The sequence below is a fragment of the Psittacula echo genome (assembly GCF_963264785.1).
Source record: "Psittacula echo genome assembly, chromosome: Z".
Lineage (NCBI taxonomy): Eukaryota > Metazoa > Chordata > Aves > Psittaciformes > Psittacidae > Psittacula > Psittacula echo.
In genome coordinates, this window is record NC_137742.1 from 36,378,988 (window position 1) to 36,393,200 (window position 14,213).

The 14,213-nt window shown below is 40.0% G+C and overlaps 1 protein-coding gene across 1 annotated transcript in view; it reads left to right on the top strand.

Moving 5' to 3' along the window:
* Positions 1-1,283: 1,283 nt before the first annotated feature.
* The window catches only part of CNTLN (centlein), a gene marked incomplete at its 5' end in the record, with an annotated part of 196,332 nt that continues 183,402 nt past the window's right edge, over positions 1,284-14,213 (top strand). The window contains 1 exon segment of the mRNA XM_080637807.1: positions 1,284-1,370. Coding sequence (XP_080493933.1) covers positions 1,284-1,370 — 87 coding nt within the window.

Here is a 14,213-nt window from a genome sequence, read left to right on the forward strand (position 1 = left end):
TTCCAAAATCTGTGCAAAAGTTACAATGGAGAAAACATACTTCTGTGTAAAAACATGTATGATATTCCTAGAGCAAGATACTGACATGACAATTCAATTGGTGCTCATTTCCAGGCTAAAAAATGTCTTGGTCTCATGTTTAATTTTCTTTCTTCACTCACTGGCTTGGGAAAAAAAACTCTAATCTTTTTATGAGTATTATGTTTCCTGCACAGGCTACAGGAATCACGCAAAGGTTTGCTCTCACAACAGTGTTTAACCCTTTATTTCAAAACCAGTACTGTGCATATCCTGATCTTAAATCCAGCACATTTATGTAGCAGCACCAGCTCAAATATTTCACGCACTGTTAACAGCTGGACCTTTCACACCTTTCTTAGCCTTTGGTTGTAGGCTCTCAAATATAATGCTGGAAATAATAAATCTAACTTTCCTGTGTCAGAGAGAGTTTGGGTGCTTGTGCATACCAAAGCCTACTGTAAAACCAGGTTTCTGGCTCCTGTCTGCATATACTACTAGTACCGAATCGGGGGGTGGGGCAGGAGCGGGCGAAGGAAAAAAAAAACCCAAACCAAAAAGTCATGTTACATCTTACTAAAGTAAAATGCTGGAGCCTCAAGCGCCCCACAGCCAGAAATATTTGCAGCACTCGTATGCAAATCTCTAGTATCACAACACAGATGTGAGACAACTATGGGTGTTCGTATAGCTCAGGAAGGTCAGCAATCAACTGGATTTCCCGGCACTCGCAAATAGCTGCGCTCAGCACCTTGGCTAGACAGCAGCTGCTCCTGTACCGAGAGGGAATATAACGCTCAGCCTCAACTCGGCAGGTGCTCACACAACGCGCTCCCCCGCGGTGGTGCACGCCGTCAAGGCTCCCATCCCGCACACCAGGACCAAGACCGGCCGTCCCCGGCTGCGCCTCACGGAGCAGCCACCCAGCGCTCGACCGTTAGGACCAACGGCAACCCGCGGGCGCCTCGTGCACTGCGCATGCGCAACCGTGCCGGTCGGGCGGGCAAATTCAAACTTGCCCTTCGCCCCTGCTTTTTGTCGGGGTAACAGTTGCGCTGACGTCATTGCACCGCGTCTTTCTTCTCTGCGGTTTCCGGCGCTCGCCCGTGTGGTAAGTGCAGCTGAGAGGGGGAAAGTTTTCATTTGTGTGGTTCACGGCAACGTTTCTCTCCCCTTTCCCTCAGGAACGGGCGAGCAGGGCCTTGGCTGACCCTCTTCCTCCCCTGCGGAGGGGGCGAGAGGCTTTCGCTACAACAACGCCGGCGATGGCTTCGGGGAGCGCAGAGGCACCGCAGGTGGCAGAGCTGGAGGGAGAGTTGCGGCGTCTGGCGGAGGAGCTGAGCCGCTGCCAGGTACCTGAAAGAGGGGCCGTCCCTCTCGGCGGCGATGTGGGGAGGCCCGGAGCGACACGGCTGGGGTCGGGAGGGCGCGTTCCTCCCCCCCGGAGGCCTGTGCTGCCCACCCCCGCCACTGGGAACGTCCGGTTCTGGAGGACGGTGAGGGCAAGGCAGGGAGTAGGGCCCCGGGTTCCCGGCCCGTGTGAGGCAGGAGGGCCGAGCAGCCGCCGTGGCGGTTCCCGAAGCGGGAGGAGTCACCTCATGGTGGGGTGCACACCTGTTGGGCCGCGGTGGCGGCGGGCCTCGAGTCCGGTGTGGAGCCCTGCGGCCACTCTGCCAGTGGGAGCCCTGTGTGCGCCGGCCTGCGACTCCGCCCGGTGAATTAAATCGGCCCGGTCTTAGTCTGGCTTAAGCGAAACCGCTTTGCCTGAAAACCTCCCACCGTCAAGAAGCCACCGTTTGTTTACTTGATGTGTAATGGCAACAGTACTGAGGTGGTGCCTTGTGCAGTTTCTGGGCAAATGAACTAGCAGAGGGGTTTATAGAAACGTAGGTGTTGCATTTAGTCTCTCAGCCTACCTTGTAGCAGGATTAAGTATACCCATGCTGTTTCTGGAAGGGAGGAATCTATGAGTGATTGCAGTTGTACTATAAGAAGTTACCCCAGACTATCTCGTTGTGACCTCCCTTAACAGGTACACTTCCCTCATTCTTCCAATTGGTCATTCATCGCATATGATTAGGTCTATTTCATGAAATTAACAATGTTGGTAATATGAGATCTTGTCATAGAAATCTATGTTAATTCTTTGCCAAACAAGTGGTAGGGCAGATAAAAAGTATAGGGCAGAGAGGAAGGTGACATCTGATGCTGTGGTTACTTTTCTCACTTGCTTCCTGGTAGCCAGAACAGCATTTTTTTGTGGGATATGGTCTGGTCAAATACACAAAGGCCTGGGCTGACATAGTCATATCTGTGAACAGAAAATACTGACTGTGTTAGTGGCAGTTTGTTGCTTCAAGCGGCACTGGTAAACTTCACAACTGGCATTGGATTTCTGCTATGGGAAGAATTGTTGCATGGGAGAACTATGGGGAGAGTGAATGGTCAATAAAAATCCTGTTTAGAAGTACCAAACAATGAAGAGTTTGGGGATATCTTAAATGTTTTGTAGGAGAAGTTTGGAAAACTCTTTATATGGTAATTTAGTTAGTTTTCTCAGTATGCAGATGTGCAGTATCAGACAAAATTTGGTGAAGGCAGAAGGAAGGCCCTGGGCTCTGCTCATTTGCTAGTTGAACATAAATTATACATTACTGGAATCTGGTAGCATAAAGTATTTTTGAATTAAATAGTACAAATATGAATTTCTAATTTCTTTGATAATGTAACTTGATGTGCACAAATTATAGTGAAGTATCTTGATTTCCCCTTTGGATTCGTTCAATTTCATGCGCATTTCAACTTGTTCCTTGATGAACCCATTCCAATCATTTTGAAGTCAGCAGCCAAAAAATATTTTAGAATGTATTTCTTTTAAGTCTGATGCATATTATGTTGCCATTCTTGTATCATTGCCTTGTACCAGATCATATAGTTTTCTGGGAGGGAAGCAAGTGAAAAAACATGAAGGTAGTTCCTGTATTTAAAAACTGCATCCAGTCAGTGTTCTATGTAAACTCTCCAGCTCTAGGTAGAACTCAATACATACCATCCTTAAAACAACAGAGGTTGCATGTATTCAGGATTTATTTCAGGTTATTAATAAAAAGGAAAGTGAAGCTGTAATCTGTCAGCAAAGGTTCATCTCTGAAAGCACTGCAGTATAGACAGATATATTCTTTACCATTTTACTAATCCATGTAGGTAATAATGTAGAAATTAAGCATGCATATGTTACATAAAAAATTGGGAAACCAGATTTTAATAAGTAAAGGAGGTGATAATCCAGTCAGTTGTGCAGCTTTTCCAAATTAGATTTGTCTAATTATTCCTTTTTTTTTTTTTTTTTTTTAATTTTGTGAAGTTACTCTGAATTTGAATAGGAACTAAAGTAGACTTCACTAAAATTCTTCAGCTGGCTTGAAAGTCAACTGGTAAAATTATTCAGGGATGGTTAGTCCATTTTAAATTCATATTTCACGTGAAAACTTTGTGCAAAGACAAGCCATTTGAAAACATAAACCATTATATGGGCAATGTTAATGTTGTGCTCTATTGATTTCTTCAGTGTTGAAATACTAAGTTTTTACTGACCAAATAATTGCTTTAGTGGTAATATATTTCACTTAGTGTGATTTCCTCAGTTTCATTTTCATGCAAGATATTCTTCGTTTTTTGTTTTAACTTGTCACTTAGCATTTGTAGGTCTTGTTAATCAGAATCATGAAACTGTTTAGGTTGGAAGGAATCTCTTGAGAGCATCTGTTCCACCCAACCCTAGAACGGGTTTCTCAGGATGGTGTCCAGTCAGGTTTAAGTATTTCCATGGCTGGAGACTGCAGTTTCCCAGGGCAACCTGTGCCAGCATGTGAAGATTCTCATGGTAAAAGTCAGGCTCTGTTGAGATTTCCCTTGTCTTCCGTTCTGTTGGGTATTGTTATGTCTTTTGCAGACTACCTTAGGCTGCTTTCTGGATAGAAATTTATGTAAGTGTCTTAGAAAAAGACATTAGTAAGAAGGTGTTATCTTTTAATCCAGTAACTGGATAAGATTGCCTAGAGGTGTGTTTTTTTTTTTTTTAATTCTGAGTAAGAAGCTCACAGATACAGAAAGTGCATTTCTGAAACAGACTTCCTAGCTGAAATAGTTAAACTGAGAAAGTTTCATAGTGTACAAACTAAAGGATTAGACTTAAGTATTTTTTCAGTGCTAGCCTTTTCATTTGGATAATATTTTTTCCAAAGAAAAGAAAAACCAACCATTTATCGAGCGACTGATGCTGAAAGTTTTAATTTGTCCTAGGGAATGCTAAACAAGGTTATAGAAATAGAGGTGTGTATATCCAACAGATGTATATATTTGGCACCCAAATAAAATATGGCAAGTTTCTTTTTGACTTATCCACACCTCATTGGACTACTACTTTCACTGTCATATAAACTGCACTTCCGAAACTTCCCAGTTTTTCCACTGGGAAGTAGAGGCTGTTGCTGATGTGGATTCCACTGGCTAAAAATATATGGCAGTCTTCTTTGGCTAATCAAGCTCCTGAGTTTTAATGGAAGTACCGTGCATGCTAGCTTTGCTCTAACCACAGGTATTCACAGCATCTGCTTTTGGCCATTGTCTCTTTTCTGCAGCAGAATCCTAGAATCCTAGAATTTTCTCATCTGGATTGGTGGCCTTTATGTTCAAAACAAGGTTCTTGTTCTTCTTAAGCTAACACTTCCCACCATTTAAAGGCGCTTAAAGAGTCAAGAAAAATATTTTGAATATTTCCTTTTTTTTTTTTTTTTTTTTTTCTTCCGTGTCTATTCATTTCTAAAGGTAAGATACTGCTGATGAGTTTTGATCTCAGCATCTTTGGCTAACAGTATTTGATATTTTCCAAACACTAATACTAATGCTAAAAACATTGTGAGAGCTTGAATCATAGCAAGTGAGGTCGTGGAAGAGGGCCTGTTAAAAGCATTACAATTTTTTTGCAGTCAGTCTGCGAAACTGTTGTTTTCTTGTAATTGTGTGATGGAATTTGCAAAAATTTGCCCAATTTGAAAATGAATTTCCAAAATAAGAAAATAAGCCAAAGCTCCCAAATGATCTGCTGAGGAGACTTGTATAAAGCTGAGAGAATGAAAAATAAATCTAAATTATGTTTGCTTCTGTATTATGCTATTTTGGGAAAATTATTCTATATGCTATAATAATATGCTATATTTGGGAAAATTATATATGTGTCTGTGGTAGAGCATTGTATGATTATTTTGATAGCAAGTTAAAAAATAACTTATTTCAGTGTTCCTCTTTACTAATTTTACTTGAGAATTACTTAAGTAATTGAATAATTTTTCTGAAAACAACTGCAAAGGAAACATGGATTTGTTTTTCTCTTTTTTTGGTTTGGGGTTTGTTTGTTTCTTTCCTTTGGGATCTTGTTGCTCCATTTCTGTGACTGGCTTGACATTGTTGGGGAGCAGTGGAAAGGCAAAGGTGAAACAGTTATGAAACAACTGCACTCTGTTACTTGCTTTAATTGCTGCATTCTATTTTAGGGTTTTATGCTGTTGCCATGCACCTTAATATCTCAAGACCTTTCCATGGAAAATCTTCAACACCTATGTTGTTATTGTTCCCAGGAGTTTTTGGCTTTGCTTGGTGTTTAAAAGATCTGGCATGTGTTTAACCCTTGTCTTGTTTTCTCCTGTGATTCTGTACTTTGAGGGGAAGGGCAGATGGAGGTGATGTTTTTGCAAGCAATAGTTGCTCCTGGCAAAGGAAATCAGAATGGTTTGTCTTTTTTTTTTTTTTTTTTTTAAATAAGGAGAATGATTCTCTGTATCTCTGGAAGCTCATTCTGTGAGTTGAATTTCTGGGCCAAGAGTGTTTTTATTTAGCTTTCGTAAGCTTTTTCTTTAATCTTGTGCATTTTTTTAAACCACCTGATGATTCTGTATTTTAAGAATCAATTTATAGCATATTCCAGGGTTGGTTTCTTGCAGTCCATTTTTTGGTGGAAGATTTTCATTTGATGCAAAATAATATGCATTCTTAAAGCAGAGGATGTGTATATGGTGTCCTAATTCTCAATCTCTTAACTGCTGAAGTACAGGCAGTATCATGCCCGTTATTCTGTAACTAAAAAAAGACAGGATGTTCTTTACAGTATCTGATGGTGGGAAGGATTCATTAAATCCTTGCTTTGAACAAGACACTCTGATTTGAGACTGGGTTTTCTACATCCAGTTAAGTATCTTATGTTGCTGGATATACAGTCGGTTGGAAGAAGCAGGTGTGAACTCTGGTTTTACATATTCTGTTTGTGATATCCACAAAAGTATATTGGTTTGACACAGCTTTCTTTCTTTTTTTCCAGCCTAGGATCTCTTCCTTTATTTCTGAATGTGCTGATTCAGGTTCAAACAAGCGTCTTAGCAATTTACCCATTATTAATTTAAAAAAACCCAACAGTCTTTATTTATCGCAGCTTTGATTTCAAAGGTAACATGGCATCTCTTGCTGCTAAAATAAGGAATTCTTTTCTTAACTGAGGACTTTGTTCTAACTTCATGATTCAGCAGAAACTGGGAATACCCTGTCTTTTTTTCTGCAGTTATATATACAGCTTTTAGGTAGCAGAGCTCTTGTTGTGTTACCTTCTCTAGCTCATATGCTTTTCTTGTCAATGATGGTTATAGCACCTCCTCCTTTTCTGTGTCAGAAATTTATAGGTATATATACCTGTGACTAACAGGTCTCTCAAGTACACCATTACGAAGTACTCTGCACAGTGTATATCCCTGACTTGGAAGGTACAGTCAGTCAGTTGCCCGTGGTTTGCAGGCCACTGACATTTAGTCAAAGAAACCATACTGCTGCTTGTAGTTTTCAGTTTACAAATGCACTTTGTAAAAACCAGAAAATTCTCCATTAGTCAAGAACTATGTGTATCTTTAAGTGGTTTTGGGTAGAGGAGGGACAAGAAAGTTGAGTTTACTTTGTGGACAGTGGAGTGGCAGAGGTTTCATCTGCTCCTGGCTTTGTTTCATGTTTTGTGTTTCCAGCTTACTGTGAAAAGGTGCATATAGACTTGTTCTGGTGGTCTTGTATTATTTTATATGCTGTGTTTGCAGAAAACACCCAGTATTGTGATCAGCTGGATTTTCTTGTTTTGATCACTTGTGGGTCTGAGAGGTATGTGAAATATTCTATTTGGTATTACTAGCATTGGTAACAGATACGATTGCTACAACAAACTTATGAAAAATACTTCATTAACTGGAAAAACAGATGCATTCTTTCAATTTAATATCCAGGACATCTGTTGAAAATAATGTAAACATAGTAACATTGACTTATAAGTGGTTTTACCCTCCCCCCTTATTTACAAGTAAGTATAAAATGTATTAAGTAACAACATGGCATTGTTTCATGATAAGTTAATAGCTATTTGAGGTGCATGTTGATTGTATTGATATTAGAAGTATTTTTAAATCAAGAGCTAAGAATTGAAACTAATATTAAAAACCCATAGTTTTTCCTTAACATTGTGTTCTTATGTCGAGTTGATTCTTATTAATCTGATTTTATGACTAATATTTTAATATTTGTAAACTAGCAGAATGAGATTTTGAGTACGGTAGAATTTCTTCGGGAGGAATTGTTGATACCTGTACTGTTCTTTCAAAATGCATCAAAGTGTTCAATGTTCCCATTCTTTAAATACTAATTTCTTATATTAGTGATTAAGCCAAGACCACGTGTTTATTGTTGCCAAGGGATGCCAGCTGTTTAGTGCTTTGGGTGTTCTGTTTTTTTCGTTGGTTTTTTTTTTTGTTTGTGGGTTTTTTTGTTGGTTTGGTTTGGTTTGGTTTTTGTGTTGTGGGATATTTTATTTTATTTTATTTTATTTTATACTCATATTTTGCCATAAGGAGTCTAAATCACATGAGTCTGATTAGTACAGGTGTTGTTAATAAAGGCCTTACTCTTCATGTCTTATAGACAGAAGTATTGTCGAATAGCTGTTTATTTTCTTTTGCTTTTTTTAATTTTGACAAATATTAGTTAACTAGAATTAGCTTTTGCATAGGTGATCTTCTGAAAAATACTTGTTTGGAATGTTTGAGTAAAATTGAAGATGAATTGAGAGTGAGGTTCTTAATAAAGCAGTTACCTATTTGCAGTATGTCTGTATGTGGATATTTCAAATTGCCTCCAGCATGTGAGTGAGAATCTAAAACTTGGTATAGAGATAAGTGTCATAGAATGGTTTGTGTTGGAAGGGACCTTGATAGATCATCTATACCCCTGCCATACACAGGGATGTCTTTCAGTAGATAGGTTGCTCAAAGCCCTGTCCAGCCTGACTTGTAGGGATGAGGCATCCACAACCTTGTTCCAGTGGCCCACCGCTCTGTTTTCCTTTTGTCAATCTAAATCTACCCTTTCAGTTTTAAAACTATTGCCTCTTCTCCTGGTACCACACTGCTTGGTAAAAACTCTGTCTTAAACTACCCTTTAGGTATTGGAAGGCTGCAATTGGGTCCCTCAGGAGCCTTATCCAGACTGAAAAAACCCAATGCTCAGCCTTTCTTCCATTTGTCTGAACATTTCTGTGGGCCTACTACGGACCTGTTCTGACAGGTCCATGTCAGTCTCATGCTGATGGTTCCCACTGTTGGATGCAGTACTCCAGGTATGGTTTCACAGGAGTAGAGTAGGGAAGGAGAATCATCTTCTGTGACCTACTGGCTGTGGTTTTTTTCATGTAGTTCAGGGTACATTTGGCTTTCTGGGCTGCAAGTGCACGTTGCTGGGTCATGGCGAGTTTTCCACCAGAATATCCAAATCCTTCTCCTCAGGGACTCCTCTCAATCAATTAGTTTACCAGTCTGTACTGATATTGGGGTTTATGTCCCACTCCCAGGCATACAGGACCTTCCACTTGGCCTTAGTGAACTTCACAAGGTTCACATGGGCCTACCTCTTGAGCTCATCCAAGTCCCTCTGAATGGCATCCCGTCCCTCAGGCGAGTCAACAGCATGACTCAGCTTGTTGTCTGCAAGCTTGCTGAATGTGCATTCCCTCAATCCCACTGTGTCATTTATGAAGGTAGTAAACAGTATTGGTCTCATTTTGGACCCTGGAGGGGCACCACTCATTACTGTTTTGCATTTGGACATTGAGCTGTTAACTGTAACCCATATCTTTCCAATGAAGTGGCAAGAATGTTGTGGGGGACTGTATCAAAGGCTTTACAGAAGTCTAAGTAAAATGACATCCATAGCTCTTCACTTGTCAGTGATACCTTTAGGAGGTATTGACTGATGCAGTCATTCAATTGTGTAAGGCCTTTAGATTAGTCAGGGCCAATTTGCCTTTGGTAAGCCATGTTGCTTGTCTCTAAGCGCCTCCTTGTCATCCATATGCCTTGACATAGCTTTCAGGAGGATCTGTTCCATGATTTTACCAGGCACTGTGGTCAGTAGTTCCCAGGGTCCTCTGTCTACCCTTTTTAAAAAGGGGTATGATATTTCCTTTCTTCCAGTCACTGGGGACTTTGACAGCTGTGAGGTAGGCATGAGTGAAAAGGTACCTTTTATGGGAAGAACAAAACACTGCTGTTTCTCAATAAAGGAATTTTGAGTTTTGAGTGCAGAGAAGTAGGCTCTTCAGATTCAGCCCAGAGGAGAATGGCTGTGGCAGGTCTGGTTTTCCCATCAAACTATATTTTGGTGCAAAAGGAGGTATGCTGTTCTTACAGAATGACTACAGATAATCTTGTCTTTGCTGTTATTAAGTGTGCACTATTTCAACCATTTTAGGTGCCATTTAGCTCATGACTTGGAAGATATGCAAATACTCTTCTAGTTGTCTACAATTTCTCAGGATTTGGAAAGCACTACAGTCATTTCAGGCAGAGTTGATGCAATGAACCCACATTCTACTCTATTAGTCATGGTAATTCAGAGTGAATATACCCAAATGTATACCTATGGTTATATTAGCTGTAAAATAAAACTACTTGTGCATTCCTGTATTCTCAAATGCATTGAAAATCACAAATGCATTATGATTATATTAACCCAGAGCATTATATTTAAACAAAAACTAACTCTGAGGCCTGTGCTAAAACTTTTAGATTATCCTGTGCTCTCAAATAAGTCATTGAAGTCTTAACTCTCAAAATTCTAGCACTTCCAGAAAGCAGTTATATGACTTGGAAAATTCATGTCCTTTTCCACTCTGCACATCTTCTATTGAAATGATTTCAATGACTATAGTTAGTTTTAATTGAAGTAGTTTAGATATTTATAGCTTGAAATGAAAGCTCACAGGTGAGTTATCCTGTCCTTGATTTGTAAATGGATTAAAGCAAACCCTTATTTCTGGAACTGAACCCTTTGCTTTCCCTAGTTCTCTCCTCTTTGAAAACAGTTCTTATATCAACAAGGTCTGAAGTTTTCAGTGTTAATTACTCAGGAAAAAAAAGCAGTTGTTGGTGTAATGGCTATGCCAGTGAATAAAGGCATGCAAAGCACCCTGACTGTTCACCAAAGAGCAAAGGAAGTACTTGGAGCTATTCAGTGAGGGTTACATTGTGGGTCAGAGGTCCATGTCTGTCTGTTAAATTCTCTCTACCATTTAACACATTTTTATTTCTGTCCTGTCATCCTATGATAGTACTGATGTGACATCTGCAATGTTAATTCATTGACTGTGTCATGGTGGGCCAGGAAATAGCTTCTGTTTCTTGTCCACTGATGCCACAAGGAGTTGGTTATTTATGTCAACTGAGAATGTGTAATAAAATTACTCAGTTAAGTGCCTTGCTGTCTTTTTATCACACTGATGGACTAATCTGAGAATCCATTTATGAAATCATGTATAATGATAACATCTTAGTTCAAGTTGTGCAGTATATTTGCTTAGGCCCCTATTACTGCATCAACATTGAAACATGATAACATGGTGTTATTTTTATGGTGCCTGTTTGCTTTCAGCAGTGTTCTGAGTAAGGATGCAGTCTCTTGGGGGCTATATGCGTATATTTATCTACACACCTTACATACTCTATATATGTGTAAGCAAAGCAGTATACTGTCTTTTTCCATTTTTTATTCAAAAGTATCTTGGTTGCCAAAATTGTCAACGGAGACAAGATAACAGGAAATTCTTTGAATAGAAAATTACAGCTGGAAGATATGTTAAACTATTTTTCTATTATTGTAGGATTACGTGTTGGTTGCCTACCATTTATACTGCAGCATTAAGGAACTGGGAAGAAGGGGGCAAGATACACTTGTGTGCTGATGGCATTTATTTTGAAGCTATCAATCTGCTCAGGTCACATACAGCCTTCTTCCAAATCTCTACCTAGCAACTATATGTAACGGTGCATACTGTATGTAAGTGACTTTTGTGTACTGAAAATAAGCCAGTGTTACCTTTAGAGCCTTGTGTGTATAAGGCACTAATTTTTCTTGCAAGGTACTGATCAGTTTTGTCTTCTAGTGACTTTTTAGGTTGTTGAAAAGCATAGCACCTCAAAGATAGGTTGTGTAAATTGTAAGAGTATTCTGCACTGTCTCCATTTGGCAGGACTAGGTGTGTTGTAGAGAGAATACCTCTTATTCAGGAATATATGACTGGAAATCCCGTATTATTAGAAACACTGGCACATCAGGATCAAGAGAGTCTGCCCTGGCAGTATTAATACAACAGTATTCAGTTTGAAAGTCTTGTGAGACATCAAGAAGCAAGTCTGTCACTTGCATAGGAAGAGTATGTATCAGCATCATTAAAGGCTGGAGCTCTTTAGTCAGAAGTATGCTGTTAGGGAAGTCCAAAATAATCCCTATGAACAGTTTTGTTGCAGATGTTTCAATGCTTATACTAGCCATGTTATTTTGTGCTTTTCTTACTCCATTCAATATAGTGTTCGGCATTGCTGTAAAAATTCTTCCAGCCTGACAGTCATGCATATTTCACTTTGTATTGAAATACAACTTTATAATACAGAAAATCTTCAATATCTGAAAATTATAGTTTTCTTATTAAAAATTAACAGCAAACCAATAGCGCTCCCTCTGTCCTCCCAACTGTTTTATTTTCCCTTTAGGAGGTATTGACTGATTAAAACACTAAAATGAGAGTTTGTGTCCAGAGCCTTTTTACCAGTTCATGGGGTTGGGGGCAAGGGGTAAGAGTTGTTTTTTTGTTTGGTTTTGGAGAGTTTGGTTTTGTTTTGATTTTTGTTTGTTTTTCATTATTAATTTGTAATGCTGTAAAAGTTTAAGGGGTGATATGAGCAGTACTGATAGTTAACATGCTTTGAAATAAATACAGTGAAGCATCAAAAAGAGTACTGATTTCTGACTGTAGCTCTGAAAATTACCTGAGATGCTGATGTGTGAATTTACACTAAAGAAGTTTTTTCAGTTTAATCTTGTTCTCAACACCCGTGCATGATAGACACATAAACAAATATTAAACATACCTGCAGAGTTAGTACCCAAACTGTCAATAATGTGTAGTTCCTGTGTGCAAAAAAACGAGATATACTGCTTGTGCTTTTGGCACTCCTGTTACTGCTAATTTAAAAGATTTCTCTATAGCAATTCAGTGCCATTACTTTAAGAGAATGCCAGCTAATTCTCCTCAAAACATTCTATGTTGAGGTAAATTTTAAGTTTCTGTTAGACAGATACAGAAGGACTCAGGGTTGGGGTCCATAGTGGCAGTGCTTAAGCCATTGCAGCCAACTAGGGCATAAACGACTACTACTACTAAGGAAAATAACAAAAGGAGAGAATGTAAAACTAAAAGGGAAAAAAGCAACTAATAAACACAAGTGATGCTCAATACAATTGCTCACCACCCGCTGACTGATACCCAGGCTGACCCAAGCAGTGATCTGGGCCTTCTGGGTAACTCCCCTCAGTTTATATACTGGGTATAACATGCTGTGGTATGGAATGTGCCTTTGGACAGGTGTCCTGTCTCTGCTTCCTCCCAGCTTCTTGTACTCTTCCTTACTGGCAGAGCATGAGAGACTGAATGTCCTTGATCAGGGTAAGTGCTACTGAGTAACAACTAAAATACTGGTGTGTTACCAGCATTGTTCTCAGACTAAAGCCAAAACACAGCACTGCACCAGCTACTAAGAAGAAAATTAAATTTATCCGAAGTAAAACCAGGATAATGGTGTGTCCTGGGTTCAGCAGTAGCAGTCAGTTTTTCTCCTTCTTAGTAGCTGTTGCAGCACTGTGTTTTTGACTTTTGGCCTGGGAAGAGCTGATAACACTGATGTTTAGACTGACCAAGGACTTTGTGAGTCTCATGCTCTGCCAGGGAGGAGGAGGGGCCGGGAGGAAGCAGGGACAGGACGCCTGACCCAAACTAGCCAAAGAGGTATTCCATACCACAGCATGTCATGCCCGGGGATGTAACTGGGAGCTACCCGGAAGGGCACGTCCTGTTTTCGGTCGGGCTCTTTTCCGGCGAGCGGTATCATATTTTCTTCCCTTGTTATTTCTCTTATCATTATTATTATTGGTGGCATCAGTAGTGATTTGTGTTATACCTGAGTTACTGGACTGTTCTTATCTCAACCCGTGGGAGTTACATTCTTTCGATTCTCCTCCCCATCCCTCTGGGGAGTGGGGGGGGAGGAAGTAGACTGCGTGGTTCTTATTTACAGCCGGGGCTTAAACCACGACAGTTCTTTTTGGCGCCCAGCGTGGGGCACGAAGGGTTGAGATAACGACAGATCTGACCGGAGTGTGTCTAATCGTATTTGTGATAAGCATTCAGTGTTTTGGATTAATAGTCACTCGTCACAATGCTGATTTATTGGCTCTCAAAGTTGTTGTTTTTGATCTCACAGTCTCAAAATGCCGTAGGTTACTTAGAGCCGGTATTTGCTGTGTTGGTGTTTTTCAAGTGTGGGGCTTGGGCTAAGGTTGTTGTCTCGTTGTATTTTGTGGCAATGACTTGTAATACAATAGAAGGATTGATCATGAAACTGATCTGGCTTGTGTTCCCAGTGTGGTCACCACCTTTATACTTTGGGAGGTATATAATACAAATGCTTAGCAACTATACATCTTTTTTCTCCTTCCTGGGTGGTCAACCTATGAAGGAGACATTCTTTTACCCTCCCGGCCCCTCCTCCTGGAAGTTGCTATGACTT